Source organism: Rhamphochromis longiceps, linkage group LG17 (assembly GCF_057381845.1).
Source record: "Rhamphochromis longiceps isolate RC_006_pf linkage group LG17, R_longiceps_female_GT1.1, whole genome shotgun sequence".
In the NCBI taxonomy this organism is placed as follows: domain Eukaryota; kingdom Metazoa; phylum Chordata; class Actinopteri; order Cichliformes; family Cichlidae; genus Rhamphochromis; species Rhamphochromis longiceps.
In genome coordinates, this window is record NC_140573.1 from 20,921,766 (window position 1) to 20,938,171 (window position 16,406).

The 16,406-nt window shown below is 43.3% G+C and overlaps 1 protein-coding gene across 1 annotated transcript in view; it reads right to left on the reverse strand.

The window, feature by feature from the left end:
* The window catches only part of LOC146649644 (thyrotropin-releasing hormone-degrading ectoenzyme-like), a 281,955-nt gene that overhangs the window by 253,708 nt on the left and 11,841 nt on the right, over window positions 1–16,406 (reverse strand). Inside the window, exon 2 of the mRNA XM_085386023.1 lies at window positions 9,287–9,531. Coding sequence (XP_085242149.1) covers window positions 9,287–9,531 — 245 coding nt within the window. The remainder of the gene's footprint in view (window positions 1–9,286; window positions 9,532–16,406) is intronic.

Here is a 16,406-nt window from a genome sequence, read left to right on the forward strand (position 1 = left end):
AGAGTGACTCTAGGAGCCTGTGGCAGGGACTAAGGACAATAACGGACTATAAAGCACCAACAACCGGTATGACAAACGCGGCTGTGACTCTGGCAGACGAGCTGAACACTTTCTATGCTCGCTTCGAGGCTGCAGCTAAGGACTCCAACAATGCTAGTGCTAGCGGCGCTAACGGCTGCAGACAGGAAGATACTGCTAGCACCGGAAACGTGCTCGTCATCTCCGAGCATGAAGTAAGGAGAGCCTTCAAAAGAGTGAACACCAGGAAAGCAGCAGGACCAGACAGCATACCAGCTAGCTCCTGTGTTCACTGAGATTATCAACATCTCTTTATCTCAGTCGGTGATCCCCACATTCTTCAAAGAGTCCATCATTGTTCCTGTCCCGAAGAAACCCCACCCTGCTTCTCTCAATGACTATCGCCCTGTAGCCCTCACCTCAGTAGTGATGAAGTGCTTTGAACGCCTGGTCAGAGACTTCATCATTTCTTCACTACCAGACACACTGGACCCACTACAGTTCGCTTACCGTCCAAATCGTTCCACAGACGATGCCATCTCTCATCTCCTCCACACATCACTAACTCACTTGGACACTAGAAGGGGGAATTATGTTAAAATGCTCTTCATGGACTACAGCTCTGCATTTAATACCATAATTCCCTCCACACTCACCACCAAGCTGGAGCATCTGGGACTCAGCTCATCTATGTGTCAGTGGATCTCCAACTTCCTAACTGGCAGACCACAGGCAGTAAGGATGGGCGGACATGTCTCAGCCTCCACCACTCTCAGTACTGGAGCCCCCCAGGGGTGTGTTCTGAGCCCCCTGCTGTACTCTTTGTACACATATGACTGTGTGGCCACTACCAGCTCCACCACCATCATCAAGTTTGCTGACGACACCGTCGTGGTGGGCCTGATCTCTGATAACAACGAGACGGCCTACCTGAAGGAGATTAGGAATCTGGAGAACTGGTGCCAGAGGAACAACCTCCTTCTAAACGTCAGTAAGACAAAGGAGCTGATAGTGGACTTCAGCACTAAGCAGGAGAGGAACTACCAGACCCCCGTCATCAACGAGTGCCCAGTGGAGAGAGTGGACAGCTTCAAATACCTCGGAGTTCACATCACGCGGGACCTGTCATGGTCCTGTCACATCAACACCGTGGTGAAAAAGGCCCGTCAGCGTCTCTACCACCTCAGACGCTTGAGAGACTTCCAACTGCCCTCCAAGGTGCTCAGGAACTTTTACTCGTGCACCATAGAGAGCATCCTGACGGGAAACATCTTAACCTGGTTCGGGAACAGCACCATGCAGGACAGACGAGCTCTACAGAGGGTTGTGCGGTCAGCTGAGCGCACCATCCGCTCCGAGCTCCCTGACCTGCACTCAATCTACAGCAGGCGGTGCTGGACCAAGGCCAGGAAGATCGTGAAGGACCTCAGCCATCCCAACAACAGACTGTTCTCTCTGTTGAGGTCAGGAAAGCGATTCCGCTCCCTGAAGACCAACACAGAGAGACTGAGGAGGAGCTTCTTCCCGCAGGCGATACGGTCTTTCAATCACACCACCACACAGTACTGACCCACACATACAGTTCTTACACACACTGGACATTCTGGACATTGTTTTCAATTCATCACTTAAATCACTTTAAGCATATTTGCATTGCAGAAGACATAATGTGGATTGCATAACACTGGACATTATATTCTTCATTTCCAGTTAATACTTGTACAGCTGCTGTTATTGTGTATATATTTATTTATATTTCTTCATACATTCTTATATAGTTCTATACTGTGTATTGTGTATTTTGTTGTACAGTTATTTTATTTTCAACTTTAATTTATATATTTTATCTTATTCTTTCCCAGTTAAATTTACCCTTCATTCTAATTTGTGTTGTACAGTTATTTCATTTTTAACCTTAATTTATATTTTATTCCTTCCTAGTTAAATTTACCCTTTTTAATTTTTCATATTTATTTCCTATCTTATTCATAGCCCTTTTTTTTTCTTCTTTAGGTCACGAGCAGTTGTCTAAGCATTTCACTGCATATCGTACTGTGTATGACTGTGTACGTGACAAATAAAAATTTGAATTTGAATTTGAATTTTGAATTACTTTGAAAAACAAGAACTGGGTGAAAAAATTTGAATTAATTTTTGATTATGTCTAATCCACACAGGGTCAAACGTATGCATAAACACTTACATCTTTTTTTTAACTTGACAAGGCCGAAGCCTTTTAACTTCTCATTATTGATCAATATTGACTACAGCTGGTAGTATCTCTTTGTAGCATTAAGAAGGATTTGTCTGACAGTGCTCATCGGATTGATCAACACTCAGAACAATGGGGAAGTCCAAGAAATTCTGTGGAGATCTGACAAGGAGAATTTTAGATTGTCACATGTTGGGAAGGCCTCCTGGGGCCATTTCTAAACAAATTCATACACACAAATGTAGAATTATTTGAATTGCATAAGTACAAGTTATTTAGATTACCAATGTCTGGAAGAAGGACCAAACTGTTAACCTTAGATGAGAGAATTTGGATTTTCAGGAAAAACCCAGAAACCACCAAAGTTCAGAACTGCCATAAACTAATTGACGATATATGAGACATTGACCTTGACCTTTTGTGTAATACAGAAAATCCAAAATAAATCCAAACTTGTGCACCCAGTTCTCTTTTTTCAAAGTAATTAAAGATGTATGCTTTACAGTTCTTCTACCCAGGCAATAGAACAATTCAAAGAATTAATAAAAAGCCCCAAATTACCCTGACATTCATGTCCATGATGAGTGGATAGGAACTGTCGAACTGCTGCTAAAGGACATTGTGTACCCGTGCGTGAGAAAAAGGCAACATGTGTCAAAACAGCATTAAACACCATAGAATGAGAAGTTATGGTGCTGAGAGAGCGTACTGTAGCATATACTTAAGTATTCAGAGCAGTCTGAAGGCTGAGGCATTTGAACAAAAGTGATTACTTTTACATGTTGAACTAATTGTTTCAAAGTTTAACCACATTTAATATGAACATTCAACAATGTGACACAGCATATGGCAAAATAAGGAAAAACACATGACTGTGGAAAGCCTTTAAAAATACTTAACACTATAGATGAATATGGTAATGATGATGCAACCACTTGAAAGCACCAAAAAAGGTAACAAAGCACTTAACTACACAAAATGTTAACTTCGGAGCTTGTGTAAAGTAAAGCTAAAAAAAGATTCTAGCAATGTGTTTAAAGTTGATGTTAAATTATAAATTGTGTCAGGGCAGCCATGAAAGATGCCCCGGGAAAGAAAACTAGTGCAGTGAATGTGGCACCACTCTGGTCCAGTTTCCTATACATTAGCTGAGTATTGATGTGTCAGTTTTTATCCTGATGCGACGTCATGCTTCATGTGAGCAGCAGGCGTCGGGTCATCTCTGCAGACGGGTGGAATCGGGCCGAATTAAAAAATGCCTTCACTGGGAGACGACAGTAACTGCAACATCAAAACTCATCTTTACATCATTTGCATAAAGATCAGTACTAAGCTAGAACAGTGATACTGTGTGTGTGTGTGTGTGTGTGTGTGTGTGTGTGTGTGTGTGTGTGTGTGTGTGTGTGTGTGTGCACGCTAATTAATTCACCCACTCCCAGCATTTTAAACGTTTAAGCCAAGCCTGGGGTTTATAGTAACTCTGGATATTAAGCAAATCTCATAGTGAAGTGTGTGTGTGTTTCTGTTTGTGTGTGTGTTTCTGTTTGTGTGTGTGTTTCTGTTTGTGTGTGTGTGTTAGCATTAGCTGCATTGCTGTATCAAGCTAATCCTTAAGATAACAGTGAGCTTTGTGCACGCACACATGAACACACACTTCTGAGCAGACTATCACTTGGACCGTCCCTGAACACCGGTATTGTGTTTATCTGACGTTCTGAAGCTCTGCTCAGAACACAGTTACTGTTTTTAAATAATAACCAGCTGTGGTTTCTTTACCATGTGTCTTACTGCTTTGCTGGTTAGTCATCAGATTAACATATTTAATGAGCTCACGCTGGCACCTTTATAGGATGGCAGTTATATGCACTCTCATAGTACCATGCGTCTCAGTCCCACAAATAATCTACGCCTGGCTTTATATTTATTGCATTACCTTTAGTATTGTCATGCTCTCACACAGACTTTCTCTTTTGTGTGACGTTTAAGGAATTAGGTTAGTGCACAAAGTCGACTGTAACCGGGTTTCTGGCAGCTGGAGCATTAAGCTTTAACTAACAGGTTGCTGTGCTGTGATCGAGCTCTGTTAGTATGCCAGCTGCCGTATTGATTCAGAATTGATCCAAACAGCAGCTGCCAGCGAATAGTGGACCACGGGTGGTGGAAACACTGAGACCAAGTCTGACTGGTGGTGGATTTTGGCTCAGCGTGTGCTAAAAATACTAAAAAGTTCCCTCAGAGACTCCTCTGGTCACTTCAGATGTCAAAAAGTTGGCATGTTAATCAATTCATTGTGAACTTGATGAAAAACCAATTAAAACTGCAGTTTTATACCATTGTTCTATCGAAACACGGCAGAGGAAGTCAATGAAGAAAACAAAGCTTCAACTGATGTGAGTGTGTTTGAAATTCTACTGATATTTTGTTATTTTGCAGTTTTTGATGCCTAAAAGCTCTTAAATTAGGAAATGAGCAAAATTTTCTAATGTATGAAAGCAATAAATTATAAAATTATGTGTGTGTTTATGGATTTGTCTCATTTATATAACCATCACTTGAAGTGACATTAGCCAGCTTTTAGTTTTTAATGTTACAATAAATGTCCATATGGTTAATGGACTGCAACACTTATCCAACGTATTCCCATGGAGGTCAAGGACAGAGCAGGAAATCAAAATATCAGTGAAGACTCAGAAACCTGAGCCACTGGTCCTCCTTCCATAGAAGTGAAGACGAATTTAGATTTCTGGATGTGAAAATCAATGTTATACATCTCTTTGCACAGATTCATGAATCCATGAATCCATAACTGTCATGAACATTTGAATTCCACGTCAGAGGGATGAGTTTAAAATACCTTCGTGTTTTTGTGTTTAAAGCACCGAACAGCAGCCGCTGTCCTGCTCTGCTCATCGATCTGTCAGAATCATTACTCTTAGACTCAGCTCGTGTTGTGTCACAATAGTGGATAGTTTCCTGTCTGCAAAACAGACGGCCATTCACAGTTGCCTGGATGGATCAAATAACAGCACCTCAATGAGTGCAGTAATGCATGTCATTACAACTCATTTCACAAATTTGGACTGACTTTCAATGAGCAATCAGGCATCTTCAAACAGTTTTGGAATCCAGCGTCTCATTTGTGAAGATACTCTGGTTTAACTCATCGGGCTTATTTAGGCAACACTCACAGTCCAATGAGGCCGTCCATGTAAAATAATCAGTTTCTTCACACAGGCAGCTTTCTGCTCACCACCAAACATTTTAATCTGCTGCCTTTTTGTAAATCTGACCACACAGCAGGAAAAATAAAAGTACTAGTGGATGAACAAATCCAGATGTAGGATTTGCTTGATTTAGGCCACCAACATGTCCTCCATCTTTGATTCTGTTGCTCTTTACACTCAGTACTCATTTATATTAATCTCAAGTCAACAATAATCGAGCTGTTCCACTAATAATGTCATGGTCCTGGGTCATTTTGGCCCAGCGTTTTGTGTTTCCTTGAAGTTCATTTTTGTGCTTTGTGTTTATTCTGATTTTGTATTGGTTTAGGGTTGAACCTGTAGTTTGGTGTGTGTATTCAGCCCTACCTGTGTCTGTCCTTGGTGCTCTGTTCATGTCCCCGTGTTGTGTTGTAAATCAGTCTGTGTGTTCCTGCTTTACTTTGAAGGCTCATGTTCTGGATTTCCTATTCTATTTTGAAGGTCTGTGTCTGTTGTCATTGTGTTCAGCTTGTGTCCTCCGGTCCTCATGTGTATTAGGTTCAGCTGTTCTTCCCTCCTGTGTGTGATTACCTGATTACCTTGTGTGTGTATATTTAGTGGGTGTCGGTCTGTGTTCATTGTCGGCTCGTCTGCGTTCTATGGTGTTCCTGTCTCTGCGTCTCTCTGCCCCGCACCCCTTTTGTATGGTCTCAGGTTTGTCATTTAGTTCTCCCAGTTTAGGTTTCTTCAGTTGTTTTGTCATGCCTCACTGCCTGTTTCTGCCATTGTCACTTTGTAAATAAACATCACTCGTATCATCAGTCACTGCTGCATTTTGGGTCCTCCCTTTCCTCCACACCACACGGCTCACTCCGCCAGCCGTGACAAATAAAGCTTAAAAGCTTTAAAGAAGACATACATGTAGCCTTGGTAAACTAAATGTTGAGATTTCATCTTTTATTTTTTTGTTTACAAAACACTTTTTTAAATTATTTTCATTGATCATGTTCCTCTAAATAATGATGGAGTTATTTTAAGCTTTCTTAAGTCAGTATAATTTTGGCCCAGAGCACGCTTCATAACGAGTGTTTCTGTTATTTTGTCAGCTCATGTCTCAGATGATAGACTGGATCCAGCTCTCTAAATATTGCACAAGGTTGTATTAATATAATATTACATTTGCTGCATCATTTCCTTTATGTCCCAAACAAGCAAATATAATAAAAAAAATCACCATGATTACTAATGATAGTTTTATACGGATGCTCAGCAGCATTTTGCTCATTAGTGGAAACACTTTTTATCCAAACAGAAATCACAAGCCTCTGTGACAAGTGGAGAAATCACCAGGTGTAAATACCTGGTTATTGTTGGTTAATACAACACAGCAACTTGAAATGGAATTAAATTTTCTATATCTGCATGTGCATCATTAGGCAAAGCTATAAGCTAACTGTCTCAAATATTGTAGAGCTTGAATACATAAATGCAGGTTCTGGTACAAAAACATCAAGTTAATTAGCTGAAATCACTGATATTATCTGCATAAAAGCTTAAATGGAGAATACAACTCCTGACATTTTCCATGACCAGCTACAGTGGAGGTCAGCAAACTTCAAAGGAGCCGTTATTGAGTAATTTTTGATCCCAGAAAAATCTGTATGATGTTGAAACACATGTTTGAGCTTTAGAATAAAGGTGCTGCAGCCTGTAGCATATTAAAATTACAGGTAAGTGTAAATCGTTAAAATCTTTTAGAAAATGGGACTAATGGGTCATGTTTTTATAGCAAAAATATCATGATTTTGTTGTATTCATAATTAAAGCAACAAAAGAATGATTTATTAAAAATGGTTTTTCATTGACAAGAAAACAGACCAAGCATGGATTAGGGCTGGACAATATGTAAAAATTTTCCAACCGACAATCGTCAGTCTAATAATCGACGATGGGCGATACATTCGCGCATGCGCAGACTTTTTGATGGGCAGATCAATGTAATCATGCACGGACTGATTACACAGAATTTCAAACATGGACGACCTAATGTCCCAAAAAATTAGGGCTGTCAGCATTATACAGATACAGATACCGGCTGCTTTGCACATCTCTAGCATTGACAGAGACATTTCAGGGATTTAGACTCGGTCTGCACTCCAGATGGGTTAATTGTTAATCATGTTAGTCATGATGACAGCGCATTAATGCTGACAGCACTAAAAAATATATATAAAGCTGCCAATTTCCGATGAAAGAGATAAACCTAAAGATGTAACCAAAGCGGTCTGTCGCTTGTGCAGATGTATAGTGCGAGCAAGTACTCAAACACGACTAACTTGCATGAGCATGTACATGTCCACCATCCAGCTGAGTATGCTAGGCTATCAGCAGCTTCTGCAGCTCCATCGAGCATTTGGGCGCACTCTGAAGAGGGTGCATTTGCTCGCAGATGAAAAAGGGTGTTGTTAAAGCAGCACTATTATTTGGACTTTTGACTGCTTCTATTAGCTCCATCGTTATTAGCAATCTTACTCATGGGAAAATAAGTAAATAAATCGCCCTTGTAAAAACAATCAGGCTCAGCCTATCGTCAGTAGTCGATATATTCATCCAATCGCCCAACCCTAGAGTGGATTCAAAGGGTCTGTGTGTATGCTTAGATTTGAATCTGTAGCCATGCAGACCGGTGTCCTGCCTTTAATGGGTCACCCCTGACTTCTGTCAGTGGAGCAGAGCTGACGCTCCTCCTTCAGACATTGGCTGAAAAGAAAACTCTAACCTGAGACCACACAAGTTCATCGCTGGTGTATTTTCAAAATTAACATCGATGGGCTCATCTGACCCGCTGCTCTCACCGTCGCTCATCTTAAATGGTCAGATTGAAGACCCTGCCTAAATGCTTGTTACACTGAGTCTTAATAAGTGATTTAAGCGCATGAAAATCCATGCGTTGAACTCTGAGCCATTCAGACTCTCTAAGCAGCTTAATTTTAGCCAATGCAGTTCATTATAATAGACCCACATGTCTGAGACAGGTCTTCAGAATCAGGTCAGAGTGCCCCAAAATCATCACAGTTAGCTTCTTTGTCAGATATTCCTCCTTGAACATGGCAATCATTCTAGATTTGCTTTATGTCCTCTTCATAAAATAATGTTGATCACTGTGTATTATGTTACCATTAGCAAGTCTAAATATATAACACAGAATAGAGAATTCATCATTTCCTATAATGACTCTCTTTATCACACAGTTTTATCGTATTCATGCTGCACTGGTCTATGTGGCAGCTCTCTTGCTCATGGAGCCAATCAGAATTGAGTAGTATAAAAGTGAGGAATGAGTTAATTATGTCTCATCACTGGCTAAAGCTCTTCTCAGGCAGAGTCCTTATGTGGTAATGTCTTTACTCTGTCCAATCACAGCTGAGCTCAACGTTTTTCCAAACAATTAACCACAAGTTTGTGTTTTTCACAATACATTGAAAAGACGTTGGAATCCAGTACACACACACACACACACACACATACACACACACACACATATTCGTGCATGAAATAATAAATGTATCAGCACACAGTCTGTTTCCCATCTGCACCATGGGGAAGAAATCTGATGTGGAAACTGCAGCAGAGGCTTATGGGAAATTCATAAGGAGTTTTATATGTACGCCCGTGTGAGTGTGTGTGTGTGTGTGTGTGTTTGAGACAAGTGGAACACACACAAAGACATGCACACACAGGCGTATGGCATGTGGAGTGTGAGTTAATCAATGTCGTGAATGTGAAGCTTTGACCTTTTCAAGCTGAACCACCTGCTGGTATAGGAAAAGTGTGTGTTTCCGTGTGTGTGTACCGTCTCTCTCTCTGCATTGTGTATGAGCTCCTGAAGAAGCCCAGCAGCTCGTCCTCGATGGCAGCATCAAAGCTCACGTTTAGCCGGTAAACCCTCATCGGCTTCATCTCGCGGTGCAGCGCCACCACGTACATCTGATTGGCTGGGAAGGGGAAGTGTCGGTGGATACGCATGACTCCGCCCCCGGGCCTGTTGGAAGGACGACCTCCAACACCGCCCTCAGCAGTAACTGTCACCCGGTCCACCTGATGGATGGAAGAGAAAATAGGATAAAGACATCCACACACCAACTGTGTCTCCACAATAAGACTCATCTACAAGTGCAGACCAGAAGAGTGAAATATGTTTGGATATGCTATAATCAGATTTCCTGTTTTATTATCATTAAATAAATAAAATCTTGGTAGCGATAATAGCAAATCACCCAGAAACGCAGTAATCCATCAACAAATTGAGTTAAGGAGAAGCCTTACAGCAAGGAAACATGAATGCGAACAGCGCAGGATTTAAACATTTAAAAGCTTCAGGATATTTAAAATTCATTTTGATGAGTGACACTCGATGTTAACAGCAAATCTGCAAAGAAACTCTGCAGGGGTTGTTTAATAGGATGCACGTGTACACGCGTACTCGTGCATCCTAAGCTCCTCAAACTCAGACACACGCTCACTCACATCCAGAGCACCTCTGAAAGCTGCTGACTTCCTGTTGCTGCTCATGTTTATGTCATTTCCCGCCTGAAACATGACAGCAGTGGTTGATTTCTGAGGTGGATTAAAGCAAACAGCAGCTGATCCTACAGGTAAGTGTGTGGGAAATGTCTGACCTAGGGCTGTGTGATATGAACAAAATCTCATATCCCGATATAAGAATTCTATCGTCCCGATAACGATATAAATCACAAAAATGTAACATTTTCTGTAAATTCTGTGAATCTCAGGCAGCTCAACTTGTGGGAAGTGTTTCCAGCTGCGCGTCATGTAGCTGGAGTCGAGTGTTTTAACTGATGCATGAAACTATACATTTTTAGGCATAAGTTGTAACGGCCGCCGTTTTCTTTGTAAGTATTTATTACACGGCGTGCTGCGGGGAAAAGCCTGTTCTAACGTTTGAGTTTAAGGTTTATTTTTTAACACCTGGCGGCTCTTTTTTACTTCTCATCCATAAATAATCTGCTCTTTCACGTGATTTCATTTATTTTGAAAAGTCTCAACAGGATCTTGAGCTTTATTGTGAAAGGTTTATGTGGAACATAAACAAGCGATGCTGTTACCGTCGTTGTTGCTAACCACAACGCATAAAAACAGGCGCTTGTCCGTCCGTATGGTGGTTATATTAAATATAAGAGAAAGAGAGAACTTTAAGAAATTAATATAGCCACTACAGTGACCATCAAAACGGTGAAAAAATATTACCGTAAACAGTTTTGCGGCACCACGAAACAAATGACAGCGTAAAATGAAACGATACTTTTTTATATCGTCATCAGATATATATCGTTATATCGAACAGCCCTAGTCTGACCTTTTCAGAAAGAAAGTGAGAAGCAGCTCTTCCAAAAGGTGGTGACTTTAAAATCAAGACTTTACCTGAAAGCAGTCTGCAAATAAGTTATTCAGTGTTCAAAAGAGAGGAGGAAAAAGAAGACGAGTCGACTACCAAAGGTAGAACATAGTTCAAACCTGAGCTCAGTCTAGTGGGTGAGGTTAAACACGGGCTATTTAGATATTATGTACGTAACTAACTGAATTTCCTGGAGGAACCTAAATGAGGGATTAATAAAGTTCTATCTATTTATCTATTTAAGAGCTAAATATAATGGTCAATCACATTCCTCGATAATCAAATTGCATTTTAAATGTTTCTAAAGGATGAGTCACCGTGTATAATGTACACACATATTAGTTGATGATACAGTCACACTTCACCAGTGTTGGGAAGGTTACTTTTAAAATGTATTCCACTACAGATTACAGAATACATGCCCCAAAATGTATTTTGTAACGTACTCCGTTACGTTACTCAATGGGAGTAACATGTTCTGAACACTTAATATATTATCATGCTTTTTACAACCACATGAAGGTACTATTGCTGTGTGATTTATTACTCGTACTCAGTGTTGGTCAAGTTACTTGAAAAAAGTAATCAGTAACTAATTACTGATTACTTCCCCAAAAAAGTAATCCCGTTACTTTACTGATTACTTATTTTCAAAAGTAATTAATTACTTAGTTACTTAGTTACTTTTTAAAAACACGATTTACAACCTGAAGAGGTGATAAGGCGATAGATCTTTCAGCCCAATTCTACTTTTTCTACATAATCCATCATACAAAATGTAATCAAATGGAAAAATCTCTTTTTTTTAACTTGTTTTATCAGTTTTAATCTTTTAACTTTATGCATCAAGCAAAAATGTAATTATATGCAACATTCTCTGAGTTGAATAAATTAGTTTAACATTTAAACCTATTTTCTGCACATTCCAGCACATAAAATAAAATATTTTTTGTGTTTACACTCACTCTTTCAAATAGATGCAAGTAAAACACAGCAGAACATAAATAAAGTGAAAGACTCAGCGGTCCTGTTGCTCTATTTTCACCTATTAAGCAGCACTGCGGTAGGCGGAGGTTTACCCTGGTGCAGGTGTGCCGCGGTCAGTTGAAGAATCCGCGACTTTCTCTGTGAGTTTCCCATTACCTCGTTGCGCACTCGGTGCTTGCTCAGAAGTTTAGGGGTTTTTTTCGCTGTAAAAAGAAGTTTTCTTCCCACGCACAACGGACGCTAATGTTTTTGTCACTTTTTATGGAATCAAACTCAAAGTAAGGTCAGTACTTCCACGCTTTAAACGCTTGGCAACAATAACAGGAATGCAACCAGCTAGTGACCCTTTGACTTGATCCCCTTGTTGCAAAGAGATCTGCTGGGTTGTGCTCATCAGCACAGACTCAGTTTGATTGCAGCATGTTGGCAATCTGTCTGCATTTCTAAGTAAGACAACAATTATTTGCAAAACTTCAGTAATCTCTATGAGAGTGTGTACAAAAGGCCCCGTAGTTATGGGTTTATTCTGTTCAGTTGTTAGTTCACCTGTAGTTTTTAGAGTGGCCAGTAGAGGTCACCCCACCGCTTTGTATGAGAGACTATGTCCAGGGAGAGACGTGGGCAAAGCACCTGAGCTTTTCTGCTCCAGATTACTGGCAGAGAATTGGTTATCCCGTGAGAAGTGTGCGTTAATGAGCAACGTAAGTTGGTGATGTGTGAGGATGTGATAATAAGATGTGTTTGGGACTGTAACCAAGGTTAGGGGGGAAATGACTATGTTTCTGTCTGTGCCGCTAGTGGGTGCTAAGCTAAGCTAAGCTAACTTTCCTGCCGTGTGGTTGGGTATAGCTGTGTACCTGGTTAGCTCTCTCAGGGGGTCTATGTGTGAGTCGTGAGTAATATATGGCCTATGGTATTAAAGGGGATGTTAGTTTATTTCCCGCCTGTGTTTATGTTGATGTACTCTGGAGATATTGTTGTGAACACTTTAGTAATGTAGCATTTTCTTTCTGTTCCGTTCAGAGACCACACACACACACACACACACACCCATGCCCACGCACCTAAACCTGTATGCAATACCTGCTCCTCTGACAATCCCTGTTACCTTCAACTGTGTGAAGTCAATACAAGAGTCTGCACTATCCTCGGTGTCTTCATTGTCTCTCTTCTGAACATTCATCCGGGCCTTGAGCAGTGTTCTGGCCGACACTCCAGGGAGTGGTAGCTGCAAACCTGAACTAGCACCTTACAGTCCTTCCAGTACAAGCTATCTACCCAACATTAATGGTCCTTCGAGCCGGATGTAAGCTGCTTCTACCCTTTTTTTTTTTTTTTTTTTTCTTAAATGACATCAGAAACAGCAGTATGCGACATTACGTGATGGCAGAGCTTCAGTTCATCCTTTGTCATTTTTTTTTTTTTTTTTTTTTTTAAATAAATAGGACAGGGGGAATGAATGAGAGAAAGAGGGGGAGAGAAAGAAAGAAAACCAAAGGGGAGAAGAGACGGTGAGAAGGGGGGGGAAGAGAGAGAAAAAAAAAAAGAACTCCTGGGTCACCTGTATGGAGAAAAAAAAAAAAAACAAACAAAAAAAACAAACAGAGGAGACAGCAAACAACAAAGAGCAACATAATAATAGAGAAAACAAAGCACCATCACAATAAACTAGCTAGTCATAGATATCAATATTTACTAAATAATAAACGATATTGTGCAGCACGCAAGATAGACAGCGCACAGTGTGCTTTGAGGCAGCAGCCAAGAAAGCTTTAGTCCGCGTCTGTGAATACCCATGTGTGCATACCTGTGTGGATCAGCATGCATGCATTCCAAAGGTTTCTCCATGTAATGATCTGCTAGGGAGTGTGGGGGGGCCACAGCCCCGTCCTCCAGGGTGTGAAGCGGGTATGGAGGAGATCAAAACTCCAGACATCCAGAGGCCCCCAGAACACAAGAGACCATGGAAGACCAACAGAGGGGCAGCCGCGCCACTGTTCCAGTAAGAGCTGAGGAGAGTCCCAGATGAGGGCTCGCCCAGCAGCCGCGGAGCAGAAGTCAGGGGGAGTTGCAGTGACGCGCCCGTGAGCTCCGCCGGCCCCCAGCTGTGCCTGAGTGACCGAGCCCCAGGCCGAGAGGCCGGGGGCACCCCACCTCCAAAGGGGCCCGAGCGAGCCCCAGGCCCCAGGCCCCGACAAGCGGCCGCCAAGGAGTGAGCCGGTGTGTACCCGGACGCCCACCCCCAGACACAAAGAACCACCAACACACCGACACCTGAGGGAGTCCGCCACCGGCAGGGGAAGTGGTGGTGGGTGGAGATAGGCCTCCAAACCTTGGAGGGCCTGAGGTGCTTCTACCCTAAAAAGATGGATGATATTCAGAACTTCTCAGCTCTTGGTGCGCGCCCACGGCGTAATGTACGTCGTCCCCTCCGCTATGTAGCTTATGAGACTGACTTCCCCGGGCTTGGTGCAGGTTACCAGGAGGAAAGTGAGACAGGAGGCGACAACCATTCTTCCCACCATCCTCCGTCTGACCCCTCTGATGACGGCTCACACGGCCATGTCACACCATTGAGAGCAGAGTTAGAAGATATACAGCGTGAAAGGTTCCTGTTCCAGCAGTCGCATGACGAGATGAGAGCCAGGCTGGATAATTTCCAGGCCCTTCATGCTAGTTTGCTGCAGTTGCTGGACCGTGCAGAGAGTCTGCAGCTCAGTCCACCGCCCAGAGCCCCTGCTGTTCATCTCCAGCCACCCTCTGCTGAAGAGGAAGAGGACTGGCCTCCACCACCTCCTCCTGTTGTGTTCAAGGAGGAGTCTGTCTCCAGCCAGGGTCCAGTTGCGGACCGCATCGATACGATGCTGAAAGAGCTCCAGGATCTGAAGAGGGAGTCTATGGCTGCACAGGAGAGTCAGATCATCCCCCCACATGAATCTAGGCCAGGTTTCACTTCTCCTCAGCCAAGGATCACCTACCCTCCAGCGCCGCCTCCGAGAGCACACCCCCCTCCATTGCAACCACTGCCAACTCCATCCCCGTCCTCATCTACTCCTTTCTTGACCTACAGGGGGCCTCGTCCAAGCATTCCCAAGCTCTCACGCCGTGATCCTGGGGAATTTGCTCGTCTAAAGATGGCGCTAGAGAACTTATTGCCCCCGGAGAGTTCAGAGCTTTTCAGGTACCAAGTCTTGTTAGATCATCTACACCTGGAGGAAGCAAAGTTGATAGCGGACGCTTACCTCCATTCTGCCACGCCCTTCAGTGACACTATGAACGCTCTTAACGACAGGCTTGGGCAGCCCCACCAGCTTGCCCTGAGAAGAATTGCTGCTGTCATGGACTCACCTGACATCCGCCGAGGGGATGCAGCCGCATTTGAGCGATTCTCTCTCCACATCCAGTCGCTCGTGGGCATGCTGAAGACTTTAGGCCCTGAAGGGGAGGTCGAACTCCAGTGTGGCTCCCATGTGGCTCGACTCCTTAGTAAGCTTCCTTCAGAGCAAAGAGCTGATTTCCGTCGGTGCATGTACAACCATTCTGGTCAGGCTTACACCCTGGATGACCTGGCTACCTGGTTAAAGTACGAATCCTGGTGTCAGGACTATGACGGCTTGCCCACTCCAGCGATCACCAGAGAGAAGCCTGATGTCAGACCAAGCAGACGCTCTGTTGCGGTTCTTCACAGTGGAGAGAGCTCACCCAGGTCACTAGGTACCACTCCAAACAAAGCTAGGCAGCAACCCTACTGCGCCTTTTGCGATAACCGTGCCCATCACCTGAGTCAGTGTCAGGAGGTCATCAAGCTGAGTCGCGAACAACTCACAGACTGGATAAAGACTAACAAGAGGTGCTGGCGTTGCGCACGCTCCCATCAGGCAGCACAGTGTACCCTCAAGAAACCCTGCAGCCTGTGTCAGGGTCGTCATCTGCAGGTCCTTCACGACGTGAATTCGAAGTTCTTAAAGCCACATGGCTCAGTGTCTGCTCCCCCACGAGAAGGGGAGAATCCTACGGGCGTCCTGTACCTCGATCGTCCTACAGAGAGCGGCCAAGTCCTGTTAAAGGTTGTCCCAGTCATCCTTCACCATAATGGCAAGACTTTGAGCACTCACGCAGTTTTGGATGATGGGTCAGAGAGGACTATGCTGCTACCCACCGCTGCCCAGAAGCTTGACCTTCAAGGCATCCCAGAGACACTTCCATTGCGCACTATCAGGCAAGATGTGCAAACTCTGCAAGGATCATGTGTCTCATTCGAGATCTCCCCTGGTGGCAAACCTAAGCTGAAGTACAAAGTCCGCAACGCCTTCACCACCACCCGTATCGACCTAGCCGAGCACAGCTACCCAGTGGAGTCCTTGCAGCGGAAGTATAGACACCTCCGAGGCCTGCCTCTCCAGTCCTTCAAGAAGGTCAAACCTCTCCTTCTGATTGGCAGTGACCACCCACAGCTCATCACTCCAACTGAAGCTGTCCGTCTTGGTCCACCGGGTGGTCCCGCCGCTATGTGCACCAGGTTAGGATGGACACTACAGGGTCCCTCCAGCCTTATAGGTTCCTCTTCGCT